The sequence below is a fragment of the Ochotona curzoniae genome, unplaced genomic scaffold (assembly GCF_017591425.1).
Source record: "Ochotona curzoniae isolate NIBS_2020 unplaced genomic scaffold, NIBS_Ocur_1.0 scaffold_1037, whole genome shotgun sequence".
NCBI lineage: Eukaryota > Metazoa > Chordata > Mammalia > Lagomorpha > Ochotonidae > Ochotona > Ochotona curzoniae.
This window is the reverse complement of record NW_024467083.1, coordinates 21,913,771-21,927,690: the sequence shown is the minus strand read 5'-3', so window position 1 is coordinate 21,927,690 and position 13,920 is coordinate 21,913,771. Positions and strand designations below refer to the sequence as shown.

Here is a 13,920-nt window from a genome sequence, read left to right as displayed (position 1 = left end):
CTCGTGGCTGTTTCTCCGTCAGAGAAAAGGAAAGAAGACAAAGGAAGATATGATGGGGGTGGGCCTGCCTGAGCCCCCCCCAGCCTGGACTGGGAAGGAGGAAAGACTTGCTGTCCCCTCTCTACCCGGATAAAGTAACCCAGAGCTCTCTGGGGACAGTTTAAGGACAAGTCCCCTAGTGACTCCTGTCCTAGGGGCTCCTGTCCATACACCAGTCTACCCCCGCAGGTTGAACATCCAGATGTGGCTGGGATTGTAGGGAGGGTGGGGAAAGTCAGGAAGGAGATCCGCAGGTGCCCAGAGACCGGAACCCAAAAGCTGCAGCTTGCCTCCTGCAGCCCGTGGTCTGCAACCCCATGCAGGAGGGAGGCTGGGCTGCTTGGGCCAGGAAGGGTTAAGTTGCCAAGACTTCTACTCGGCTTCCGGCCAGGTTCTGGGCCTGCAGTGGTTTATTGGGGGTGCATGAGGATGTAGGGTTCAGGGAATGCAAAGCACGATGCGTGGAGGGTAGGGAGAAACAGTCCCACCAACATCTGGGGCATGGCCACTGCCCCTCCTCCCTGCCCAAACCGCAGACGCTGTGGCAGCAGGAAAATCGGAGCGGTTCAGATCCAGAGCAGTTGTGCAAGCTGGCCCTGGAGAGGGGCTGGAAGCCACATAGAAGTGGGTGTGGTGTGGACACACACACACCCCTACCCTGCCTGAGACTTCAAGTTCTCATGCGTTCCCGGCACCAGTTTCCACATCAAACTTCAACTTAGCAGACATCCATTTTCAGTTCAGAATCCTGGGCGAAGTGGAGCTGGAAGCCCTGCCGAGGGTGGGGGGAGTCCAGTGTGTCCGGACCAGAGGCACAGTGCCAGTGGTCCATCTGAGACTGTTGGATGGCCAGTCCCCCAACCAAGGGCCTCTCGGTAAAGCCTGTTATTGGAAAGTTCCCTCTCCCCTGGGCTGGGGAGCCCAGCCAAGTCCTTTAATGTGGCTGTGGGAGTGGGGAGGGCGTGCAAGAGGAAGAGAAGGGGAGGGTGGTAACGGGAAGACATTTGATCTCAGGGCTACCCCAAACACACACACACACACACACACACACACACACACACACACACACACACACACACACACACACACACACACACACACACACACACACACACACACACAGGAGGAGTGGGTTTTCCTTTTAATGCAAACTATTGCAACAAAAAATAGAGAAAGGGAGGAGGGGAATGTTAAGTCTTTTTTTTTTCTTCTGCTCTCCCCGAAGTCACACAAAGAGCAAGAACAGGGTGCCACTTGCTGGGTCTGGGTTATTTACAGGCCCAAGATGGTAGGGCATGGAGCAGAAGAGCAGGAGTGAACTTTCAGAATTTTGACTGTTAGCTCTGAAATGATGCCTTGGTATCTGGAGTTTCATCTGACACAGTGGGAGCTATGAAAAACCTGGCCTCCCATGGGCTAAAATAAAAAGGAGGGGATGTGAGAGGGAATCCAGAACCCACACCAGCTCCTTAGACTTCCTCCTCTTTCCTTCTCATCTCCAGCTTATAGATAATCTGGTAGCCATCATCCCAGGCATAGAGTTGGCGCTCCCGGGGGTTATAGCGGAGGCTGGCATGTGCACCGTATCGACGGGGAAAGTAAGAGAGTGCCGCCCGTTCAGGGGTGAGGGTACCACTGGCATCAAAGGAGCACTGGATGCGGGCTCGACTGGCAGGGCGTGTGTTATAGACGACGTAGAGGGTTCCACAGATGACAAAGGCAGCCTCGGCATTCTCCCTGGGACACGGTGTGTCCCACTGCTGCTCTGTGTCTAGTGTCTGTGGATCCAACTTAGCCAGACACAGGTGCCTGTCATCCTCGCGGGTGGCGTAGACGGCCCACAGGCCCTCCTCGTCAGCTGCCAGGTCGATGTAGGTGTCTGCTGTGAGCCCATATGGGGGTATCAACCCCTCTGCTGGGAACACCGAGCTGTCTACCACAGTTCGGTTGGCCAGGTGGAATTTGATGAGCTGCAAAGTGTTCAACCCACCGCCCCCTCCAGGCCCTCCAGGAGGCCTCCGGGCGTAATACAGAAAGCCATCATATACCAGCTGCCCAGTGCCCACCCAAGGGAAGGGCACTCGCACTCGGGATGCCTTCCGGGCTGCCATGGCCAAGGTGAAGTCCCGCAGCCTTGGGAAGACAAAGGCTGTGTCATTCAGCGTCCCATCTAACACGTATATCTTCTCAGTTGGCCCCATCGGGTCCTTGGTCCACAGACCAGCCGGGCCACCGAACCGTTTCAGGATCTTCATGGATCTCACCTGGGAGATGGTGTAGCCGCAATCTGGTGGGGGAGGAGCACAGGAAAAGGAAATAAGAGGCGGAAGTCGGATACCTTTGGCAGGAACTCCACCCACCAGTGCGGGCTATGGGGAGAATAAGGGTAGTCACTTGCCCAGTGGAGGTCTACACTCTTGGGGGAGACTAAGACATGCAGGGTATGCCACAGAGGCCTGGGTCCCCAGGAAGTCACTTTAGTAGACCCGTCACTCCAGCAGTTGGAGTCACAGTGGACAAAGAGGACCAAGGGATAGGACAGGGAACATGAGGGCCTGCTCTAACATCTTTTTTTTCTTTTTTTTTTACCTGTTACCATGTCATACTTCTCATTTCTTCTGCCCTTGCCTTTGGCCTCAGGGCCTCCAGTCCCCTTCTCCTCCAGCTCCACACAGGGCAGAGCTGGGTTCTGGGTTTCCAGATAGTCAACCTCCCGCTCCAGACGGTCCACCCTCCCGGAGATGGTGTCAGCCTCGGTTCTGAGCGCCTCCCGCTCCTTCTCCGCCGCTTCCAGCAGCGGCAGCATCTTGTTCTTGAAGTCCCGCAGCTCGGCGGCGTGCCGACTGCTCTGGTCCTGGCACTGGGCCAGGCGCTCCTGAAGGGACGGAGGGATCGGGAGAGAAAGAGCTGCAGGATTACAAGTCCCATGCAGGAGTGGGGAGGCCCAAGCAAGGGAGTCAGGAATGTGAAAAAGAACAAACTTGAGCCAGTCTTTGACAGCCCATCCACTCCCAACAGAAAAGGAAACCAGATGTCCAGAGGTGTTAAGTGTGCAAACAGGCCAGCCCGGCCTCACCTTGGTTCCGAGCCTACCCCAGCCTCCCCACCCGCTGGAGAGGGGTCCCTCCTGCCCCATCCAGTTCTTGCAGGGACTAGGATGTTACAGCCATGACAATGCTTTCAAAGGCAGCAAGCTGCAGATTCCCTGGGAAACTCCACTTCAGCAGAATCATCTGCTCCTCCAGCACCCCAATCCTGGCTCCCGTTTCCTCGTTGTCCCCTTCCCCCACCTAATCCCAACGGGTCTGTTTGCTTTAGAATTGCTCTGTGCGGCAGGAGAGGACCTCTACATGGAGGATTCACTCGTCAGGATAGACTTTTCTGTAGGTTCTTGCAGCCTCCCATCCTGTCACCCCAGATGCCTGACAAATCGGTTGAATTAACACAAGCCGTGGAGTCCTTCCCGGCTGGGCTACAGGAGAAAGCAGTCCCTCACCTCTAAGGCAGCTAGTCGGCGTTCCATGTACTCCACAAGGTGGTGCTGCTGTCCTTGAAGGGGTCCTGACCATGACAAAAGGAACAAGAGGAGGAAAGGAGCGCTGGGTCCCATGGCAGCCTGGAGAGTGGGACAAAAGAAGGCAGAAGTGTGTTGGGCCTGGCCTCTTCCCCTCAAGCCCGTGGGCTGGCTGGGGAGGCGGGGTGGGGGCGGGGCCTTCTTTCTGATCTCCCTCACTACTCTGGAATGCTTTCCCAGTTTCTTCACAACCCCCACCCGCTCCTTTCCATCTAGATTGATCAAACACAGATGGTCCACTACACAGCAGCCAGGAGCCCAGCACCACCCGCCTGGGCTGCAAGCATCCCAGGAGCCAAGAGGCCAGCCTCTGGGCAGTCACTCAGGAAAAGGAGCTAGCTGGCTGCAGGAGGTTGACCCCCACCAGACAACAGCAAGCTCTACTCCTCAACTTTAGGAAAGTGCTTCCCAGGCTGCTGACTTAACAAACTGTCTTCCCTTCCCCACAGGAACAAAACAGGATTTTTTTTACTGCCTCATTCAGTGGAAGCCTGCAAGGGAGAGGAGGGTAAAGTTTGAGGGGAGCTGGTAAGAAGCACAGCTTTCAAGTCAATGAACTTTTTATAGCTCACTGGCGCCACCTTGTGCCAGGCACATGGTGCTCTCTTGCAGGATCAACAGCAATCAAGCAAGCCTTGGACTTCACCCCATGTGGAACAACTTCCCCAGAGCAAGCCAAGGAAACTGAATTTATAGGGGGTTTCATAATTAAAATGCAGACTTCCCCACGGACTACCCAGTTATCTTAGGGCCCATGCCAGTCTCCCTCATCCCTTCTCCATCTATCTGTTTTTTTTTGAAAGAGAATAAGGCAGATCAAGATAAAGCAATCACAAAATGTTAGTGAACTGACTTGATTACCTGCAAGTGAGAAGAGCAGCTCAGCCAATCTACATGTTTCTTGTTTTTATGCCCCTTCCCTTAAAAGCATTCTGGGATACTCTTCTCAAATTGAGGCCCATTCACATCAACTTCCATTATTCAGAGTGGGAGACAAATTTGTGCCCTGCAGTCTAAGGCCACAGTCTCATGAACCCTCACAGTGCTACTACTGAAAGAAAACAGACCACGGATCGTTTCCCTGGGCTATGGTCCAAGAAGTCTCTCCTGGTGTTTCTCCTACAGCTGCAGAAGACCAAATGGCTACAGGAAAGTAGACACCTGGCCAGAAACGTCATCACAAGATGTCAAATACAGAGTATTCATCCAGAGATCTGCAGTCAGTAATCTAGATAAATCCTTCTTTATCCAGACAAATCTTTAGGATAAAAAGAATCTATTCAGAGGTGATCCTTCCCCCAAAAGGACCACATGTCTAACAGTGCAACTTTCAAAGGTGGGGTGGGGCAAGCATCTTCTGCTAGGGACTTGGTTTCACTCTGCTTCTTCAGATGTCTGGTAAGAGACGCCAGGAAGCAAATTCCACCTCTTCCAGAGGGTGAGAGCCCGATGGTCCCGCACTTCACCTCCCCATCCCCACCGCGGAGGCCTGCAGGGAGAAGGCAGTTGTCTAACACTCTGCTGACGACCAGACAGCCGCAATAGCCTTGCTCGCTCCAGAGAAGTCCTTTGTCGATCTCGTAAGTATCCCATTAAGGAAGTCAAAAGCAGTCACGTGAGTCAGAAAACTTACTCATTTTATTGATGCATTGCAATTGCTCTACATTTTACCATATTATGTAGAAAATACTGAAAATACAAGCTACTTTGTAAAACCAAAGACAAACATTGAATCCAAAGATAAACTATGTTTTACACAATGGACCCTTTTCCCGTAGTTAGTATTAAATTTTAAATATCTATTTCTTTTGTTAAGATGATTATTTTACATACTCCCTAAATACATCTGCAATACAAACATAGCTCAGTAATTCTCAGAAACTATCTGTTTCTAGAGGCTTGTTGTAAAAGGAAGCGCACAACCAGAAAAGGGAGAAAGCAAAAAAAGTCTAAATCGCACACAATAACTAGCATATCAAATACATTTAATAAAGTAGGAATTCCATTGCAATATCAAGGATTCGAAGCAGAAATACTAACATTACATATAATGTACATATAATGTACTGCTACATGTAGTGAGATTATTTGTCAAGCTGAATTGAAACCACACATTATATAAAGTTTAGCAACAAACAACCACATAGACATGCTGCACCATTCATCAGTTGAAAACAAATCGAAACAGGAAGCAGGTTCGGGCCATTCCTGTCAGTGAGAGCCAATTTCACTTCCTAGTCTAAAACAAATCATCTCAACTTGTGAATTTTTGCATAAGAAATGCTGAGTAATGCACACATTTCTGTGCTTGCCTGGCTCCTGCAGTCAAGCTCGGCCCCTCTAGTGGAGGACGAGGAAATGAGCGATCACAAACGCAGGCTCAGAATGGTCAGGACTGCTTGAAGCGCAGTTCTCCTTCTGGGGATGGTAGGTAGCTGAATAGGGTGGGATCAGCTCCTGGGAGTGATCTAGCGTCCGACGAGCCTGATGCTTCACTACTCCCCACTTCCTCTGTCACCCAGAAGGGAAGACACTGGAGACCCTAGTTCTGAGAGGACTTACATCAAATTCTTACGGTTTCCCCCATGCTGCCCGGGCCAGCTGTGTTTTCGGATCCAGGGACAGAATCTAAAGCCACATCAAACACATACACATTTGGCAGACACGGGTGAAACTGTATCTTGGTAAATCTGAAATGTCAATCTGCAGTCTGGCAGAAAATCTGCAGTTTTTCTGAAGACAGGCTGCTAGTTAGGGTGACTAAGCAGCAAACACAAGCTCTTGGTTATTCTCTTTTCCCACAGAATGAAGGCTCCTATCTTAAATGGCATCTACTTGGTGGAAGCAGGCAGGGGGATCTTCTCTTCTTGCATCTCATTTTATACAAAAACAATACATTATGTTCCTTGAGGAAGAAAAAGATAAGGAACAAAAATTGTCTCCCTTAGGAACTAGACATGTGTTTGAACCAGGAAGTCAGAATGCGCTTGGCAAAAAAAGGTGGCACAAAGATCACGTGTTGACCAGTAAACAATTTAACAGTAGCAACAGAAATCATCAAATTGTCTGTTTTGACCAATATGGTGCTGAAAATACATCGCAGCAGAACAGTTTAAAGAACCACGCACACGCACACATATGTGTATTTCTGGGTAGACTGCACCGACTGCCCACCCCATCTTGGAAGCCCTTCCTCCTTACAATAAAAAAACTCCAAATACTTAGCTCCTCGGTGTTCAACCCGGTTCAGAATTTGCTGACCAGGTTCCACGAATCTCCCATCTCCATCGGGCACCTCCTTGACACCATCTCCATAGAGAACCAGTCCTAGAATTACTCCTCATGTATACAATTTCCAGCTCAGATGGAACACATCTGCATGTTAGGGTTAACCTTCTTCTTCGTGGCCTTTGTAGGCAGGAATGTTCCCAGTCCCCGTCCCTTCTACCTGCCCCAGATCCGCACAGGAGCTGAGAGTACAAGGACAATTTCACAGCTTGAAGGGCCCCAAGAATAAAAGTTATAAGAAAGAAACTTCAAAAGCCCCGATGATGCAACAAGTTTCAGTTCCTTCTTAGTATCCTTCACTGGTTAAGAAAGTTTGCTGTGAGTTCCTTGAACCAGCAGCACCACAAACTCTTCCTCCAGTGTGGGGGCTATGGTAAGCAATACAACAGGCTCTTTGGTATAAACACATCTGTTAAATTTCTTTTTCAACAAGCAAATATTTTATTATCAACGTTAACTATTTGCAGGAAGGACTGCCACATGGGAAAAAAATCGCATTCTAAAAGTGATTGCACATACTTTTAAAAAATGCATATTTAATATTGGCTTCAATCCTCTCACCCGCTTCCCGAATTCTCACAAAAGCACGGTAGCAACGCACAGTGACAGAGCAACGCAGGGAAAATGCTTCTGTGAGAATTCAGCTCAGAACCCAAAGTGGAAACGGGAAATGGGTAGAGGTTGCGGTAAAGAAAAGCTGCTGTTTTTATTCTTCCAAGTCAGCAGGGAAACTGAGAACAATGCATTTACACAACACAGCTACTACTCCTGTCCCAATACATCCCAGTGAACTGCTTAGGGTTCACGGGGCTTGCTGGTCCATCCTAAGGCAAGCTCACTGTAAACGCTATGAACCACTACATTGTCATATAAGGCACTACAATAAGGGGAGGAAGAAGGGGGGAAAAGACACACACAAACAACTCCTCACCAGACACACCTGTGCAAAACAATTCCAAGGGTTTCCTCTCCTTGCAGGCAATGCCCCTGCTCACTCAGCACTACAGTAATATGCTCTAATATAATTTCAATTAGTTCACATACATTCCAACAAGTATCAGTTCATTTTGGTTTAAATACAATGGAGACATCAATTCCATCTCCGGGGGTAACACTGGAGGATCAGATACACACTAAATACACAATTCAAGTGTAATCACTACACGTTTGATTACAAATAACATTTGGGGTTAGCAGGAAAAATTGCTTGTTATATTTTTCTAATCGATATGTACATATTTAATTATGCAAAATATTAAAACACCACCATTACAAAACTGCTAAAATATTTTTAAATTCAGTAATAAATTTTTAAAATATTTTTTGCAATTCCTACATGCACTTATTACATAAGTTTTAATAAGAGAGCATTCAATTTGCTGCTGGCATACAAAGAAAACTACTTAAAAGTATAAAAGCTATACACAACGTTCTTACCTGGTTTCAGATTCTTTAGCTTCTCCCCAAATAAATCACATAAAACAGAAGGGGAGATGAGGAAAACACAGGGATGTATTATTGAAAATTCATACTACCTTTAGGCAAAGCTCATCAATACCACCATTTCATAATAGAAAGATATTTTGCATATAATACAATAACCACCATACAACAATAACCACCTTAATGGCTTTTCCCATGACATTTAAGCTGAATCAGAGAGAGGAAAACTTTAAAATAACTTAAAAAAGAATTCATGGTGCTCATTTTAAAAGATGACTTGGCACTTTCATGGTAGGTATGGATTGGATTCTCTCACACACTATGTTACCAGAAAGTGGTGAACGGCCTTTCTAACACCACTTTAATATACACAGGAGCAACTGAGGGAATCCTAGGAGTAACACCGAATAAAACATACCACCAGTTTTATAAAACTGATCATTAGGTATGATACAACATGGGAAACAAAACTAAAACATCAGTCTACATGCTTCATAAACAAAGATAAAATTTTGAGGAGAAATGCCTGATAGTACAGAATAGCCTTGAATAAGCTGCTTTCCAAATAAAATGGGCAGATAAGCTTGGCTTTCAAATAAAAAAGTAATGATTTTCCTCTTTTGACTTATCAGACTTTCAATCCTTCTATCAGCATTTTTCCTCTGATACAGTAAAACAAAGAGCGACTTAAAAGCACTTATAGAAATCAAGTCAGAGAGACAATCTCATTTTCAAAGGGCAACCTCAGAATCATTTCTCTTCCTCAGTCACTGCAGAAGATGGGAATCTAAACTTTTTCAATGCCAGAAATGTTGTCACAAAAATAAAGAATTAAAAAATAGGGCAAACTTTGGGAGACTACAACAATGCAGTCAACACTGAGACAGGTTCCCCAGAGAAGAACCTTCTGCTTCTGCTTCAGTGGGCCCCTGCAGAACAAGTTGCTGGCTAAAGAGTTTCAGGAGAGAGTAGAGGAGGAGCTCACCACAGCCATTTTCAGCCTCTCAGGGACTGGGCCGGCAGCCACGACTCCTCCTCCCTCATGCTCACCAACTACAAGTAGGAATACTGGCTGATTTTGGTCGGACTCAGCGGGTACCCAGTGTAAATTGCTGAGCCTCGAGAGGACCCAATGTATGACTGGGTGGCAAATTGGTGTTGGTACTGAGCAGGGGCCACACTGGCAGAAGTGAGGAGGCTGGGCCCCACGCTGACAGGAACTTGGTGCACCAGAGTGCTTGGATGGGTGGTATAGGCTGTGGCATGCCTTGAAGAGCCCTGGGGAGAGAAGAGATGAGCAATGGAGCTGGTGGAACCCAATGCAGCAGCAGAGGTGGGGGCAGCATACGTATACAGGTGAGGCTGGCTTGGCAGGTGAGCAGGGGCTGGGGCCAGATGTGGGTGCCCCGTCGAGTGCAGTGGGCTGCCATGCTGAAAGGCGTAGGGGGCTTGGGAGAGTGGGGCCACAAACGCCTGCTGCCTGCGGGGGGCAGGGTTGCCACTTCTCTCCTGAGAGGCTGGAGCTGAAGATGACTGCTGGTTCTGGAAGGAGGAAGAAGGAAGTAAGGAATATTTTTTTTTTAATTTTGTTTTTTTCATAATGATTACATGGTTGATCAAGGTGGGAAGGATTGAGCTTTAAGGGAAAATCGGGTGAATTCATTGCTTCCAAATTTGCTATTTTTTCTTGTTGTTCCTGGGAGTGAGGAATCTTGAGGTCACTGGTTCAGGGTACCAGAAACCCAGCTGACAGTTAAGGTTCTGACCTGTGCTTGTTTCTGGACTGCCATGGTCCAGACTCTCCCAAACTGGCCATGAATGCTGTTGGCCACCCATCACTCTGCTTCTTGGAAAAACAAATCCTAGACAAGATCAGATAGCTGAGGAAGGAGGAGAATCAAGAGGTGACAGGGCTGCCCACTCCTACAAGTTGGAACTTGTTAACTCACCCTATTCTGGCATCAGGCAATTTAAATTTTTCCTAACCTTTCTTGCCATTGTTTGCTTTTGTTCTCCTCTAAGTTCTTCAAATCTCTCTTGAATTGTGGCGCCTAAAACAGATGCACTACCTCATACTTGCACGTGTTCTCTCCCTCATACACACACAGTTAACATTCTCTATCAGCACTCACTACTGGTAGTCATCATACATGTATGAGAACTTAAGTGAACACAGGATAAAAGGACCCTCCCCACCCCACTGGAGGATCACACAGCTGAGGAAAGAGGGAAGGCAGATCCCGGGGCACTAGACAACAGATAGGATAGAAGCAGTTGATTCAATTAAGCAGCTAGGACACTCTCGCTGTCTCGATTCAATAAACACTGTGAGCTCAGGTTATTTATGGCCTGGGAGATAAAGGGAGAGAATCAGGTCTCAAAGCATGTGGTAGTGTAAAACAAGGCATGTTTAAAAACATTGTAGGCTCTTTTTCAATTTCTGACACTTCTCCAATCTTCCAGTATAGACGAAGGAGGTCCCATGAAAAACACGGGAAGTGCATCCAAGCACACCTACACAGCACATGCAGATATGACACAGGCCACAAAACACCAAACTGACACAGAAAGGGCTTCATTTGGCTTTATTTGGCAATCCAGCCCGAAGCAAGATTCTCTACAGAGTAACAAGTTGGGGGGGGGGGCCCAAACAGAAGTCAGCAGCCCCTAGCGCTTACCTGGCTAAGGTTGAGTGGCTGGGCTGCGTTGGTCCCCCCACGCTGAGCTCGATACCCTGTAGGAGTAATACAGCATCCAGATGACTGCCCACTCACTGAGGCCACTGGCTTGGTCTTACTGTTCAGGAGACCTAAAATGAGTCAGGACTCAGTTGTGAGTGAGTCAGCAGCGCTCAGCTAACTTCTCCTGGCATATCACTAGGTCCCCATCTGTATAACTTTTCAAGATGAAGGTCTTACATGCATCCTACTTGTTTGGTTACTTTTACACTGGAAGAATGAAATCTATCTTACCCATTTCTTTGCTCTTGCTGCAAAATCTCCAAATGGTTCATTTAAGTAAATATTATCTAACCTCCTATTAGATACAAGAAACATTAGAAATACATACATTAAAAAAGACCGAGTCCCTAACCCAAAGGAGGTTATAGCTTAATGCAACGGGTTCAACAAGTACACAATGGCAGTGTGAAGCTGAGAAAGATGCTGGTAGTTCGCAGATTTAACTGTCATTAGAGGCTTAACGGCAGGCAAAATTCCATCTTGTTGGGTATTTAGTCTTCAAATTCTAAGCAATTACAACACAACTAAATACAAAATGGCATTTCCTTCTGCATTCTCCGTAGAAAAACTGGAGCATTTACTCAATGACTTATGAATAGTCCATATACTTGGACCTAACAGTTGAGGTCCTAATAATCTTCCTCCACAGCTTGGCAACAGAAGCTCTATGTTGACTGCAATGGGACTAATTCTAAGGAGAACCACAGTGAGGCTTAACACAATACCCTCAAGTTAGAACTCAGCTTATTCCTATGGCAATAACATAACCCAAATGCAAGTACAGCACAGATGACTACACGGACACCAAACGTTCACTTCCCATCCTTGGTATAAAGTTGACAGTGCAAAGCGGCGGCCTGGGCAAAAGCTAAAAAGGCCAAAAATGTACATGCCCCTGCAAACTAATTCCCTCTTCCTCCTCCTCCTCCTCACTGGATGTGGAGGTTCCAAAGCTTCGGCTCTTAACTCACTGTAAACTGATCATCTTCAATGGAAACTTTTATGAGCAAGAAGTGAACTTCTTTCCCCTTAAATTAGAAGCAGGGAATGTGGCCACAGGCTGCCTGCAAAATCATTTGGTCTGGCCCTGCCAAGGCAACTACATTCAGGATTACAAAGTCAATAAATCTATAGTGGCCTAATCTTGAAGTAGATCATTTTGTGTGGCCTGTACATGTTATAAATACACAAATGGCCCTTAGCAGAAAAAAGGTTCCTCGTGCCTGCTGAGCCATGAAAATTTGGATTTGTTACTGCAGGTAATATTATCGAACAAATGTAACTAATGAACCAGGGAAAACACAAGACTAGTATTTAATAGAGAAAAAATATGGAGGTGATTAAGTTGATAGTAAAAACAGTAATAGCATCATTACTATGGCATTGGTTGAAAAAATATAAGACATACTATTTTCTAAAACACTTGTGTGGTCCAAAATTATCAAGTTCTGTTCACTTCTACATTGCCAATCCAGAATTATTTGTTCAAATCTAACAACCTAATCATTTTCTCCACCACACGAATTGCCCACTTCCTCCCATCAAAAGTTTATGTGTTTTTAAGATTACAATTTCACTTTCATATTAACCCAATTTTTTTTTTCTTTAAATCATGGCCAAAAATAACTTCACAATATAGGGAACTGATATCTGAATTAAAAGTTAATCTGTGCTTTAAAGAGTTACCTATGCCATTGGTCCCTATGACTGTCATAAGTAGATTGAAGCTGTAGAGATAAAGGTGCACTTACCTGATGCCTGGGTTGCTACTGTGCAGTCACCCAGCTGAGCTTTCAGTGGAGGCACAATGATGGTACGGGTGCCAGTGCCATCTGCCACAACTCTGCCTGGCCCCTCCAGAAGAGCCCCACTATTGCCCCGGAGAGCACTCAGGGTATCAGTGGGATATGGGCTACTCGAGGAAGAGTCAGAGTCGGGGGAATCATTGACAGTGACATAGCTGATGACGTTAGATCTTGGCTTTAGGCCAGAGCTGAGGGGAGGAAAAATCACATCAAAGTTTAGTCGTCCTTTGTAAGCAATGTTCTGAACAGCCTCTGGCCTTCTGATGATGATGATGAGAATAATGCAAATCGTAACAACAGTAAGCTTCGGAGAGTTCACTACATGTCAAGCACTTCTCAGGCTCAACACACATCTTGCTCAACCCTTACAACAATCCTAACCAGTAGATATTATTATCCTCATATTGCAATTCAAGTTCAAGCATTAAATAGTGAAAGCAGGATTCAGATACAGAAGAGATTCCAGAGTCCACACTTCTAACACCTATTCCACATCTTAGCCATTCCTATTTAGTCATTTCATTATTTATCACTTGCTCTCTATGCTCAGACCATGGCACCTATACTTCTCTTCATGGTTGGGGTTCTGAGATGAGCAGTTCAGTGGGAGGGATACCCAAAGAAACTTTGTCTGAGGTGCCCAGGCCTGATTCTTGTGTGTGCCACAGTCCGTCACCCCAATCAGCTTATACACATGCTGGTGGCTGCAATTGCTGGGTCAGTTCTGGTTCCAACCCGGCCTTCCACATGAAACAATGAGTGTTGCAGTCCAGCCTAATTCTGTCCAGCTCACACTTGGCCCTCACACAAACCAGTGGGTGCTACAGCTTAGTTGGGGCGACTCCCCATAACCCCCCACCAGTCCACTCCCACAGATTGCTCACGTGCCAGGGGTTGCTCTGACCCATCTTGGCACAGCCCCTCACCTGTCTTGGCCTTTGCCTTACATGCTGTGTCCTGGCCTCCCTGGCTCATGCAAACCAGCCAGTGTAAGAGCCTCGCACAGCATGACCTGTGCTCCATCCTGATT

General features: G+C 47.0%; 2 protein-coding genes across 13 annotated transcripts in view; both read right to left on the bottom strand.

The window, feature by feature from the left end:
- Nucleotides 1-1,168: 1,168 nt before the first annotated feature.
- OLFML3 (olfactomedin like 3) lies at nucleotides 1,169-3,906 on the bottom strand. 2 transcript variants are annotated; one of them, XM_040999342.1, is made up of 3 exons: nucleotides 3,536-3,906; nucleotides 2,629-2,914; nucleotides 1,169-2,326 (listed from the first exon to the last, which is right to left on the bottom strand). In XM_040999342.1, the coding sequence occupies exons 1-3, from the start codon at nucleotides 3,647-3,649 to the stop codon at nucleotides 1,509-1,511; spliced, it is 1,218 nt and encodes a 405-aa protein (XP_040855276.1). In that variant the 5' UTR covers nucleotides 3,650-3,906; the 3' UTR covers nucleotides 1,169-1,508. The 2 variants fall into 2 exon arrangements, with proteins under 2 accessions (XP_040855276.1, XP_040855275.1); XM_040999341.1 differs by having other exon boundaries at nucleotides 2,629-3,629.
- Nucleotides 3,907-5,233: 1,327 nt separating this feature from the next.
- Nucleotides 5,234-13,920, bottom strand: part of HIPK1 (homeodomain interacting protein kinase 1) — a 53,355-nt gene continuing 44,668 nt past the window's right edge. For 10 of the 11 annotated variants that reach the window (XM_040999325.1, XM_040999328.1, XM_040999323.1 and 7 more), the window contains 3 exons: nucleotides 12,837-13,078; nucleotides 11,023-11,153; nucleotides 5,234-9,886 (listed from right to left, as the gene is read on the bottom strand). In XM_040999325.1, the coding sequence (XP_040855259.1) occupies nucleotides 9,398-9,886; nucleotides 11,023-11,153; nucleotides 12,837-13,078 (862 nt within the window). In that variant the 3' untranslated portion in view covers nucleotides 5,234-9,397. The remainder of the gene's footprint in view (nucleotides 9,887-11,022; nucleotides 11,154-12,836; nucleotides 13,079-13,920) is intronic. The other variant, XM_040999331.1, reaches the window with a different exon arrangement.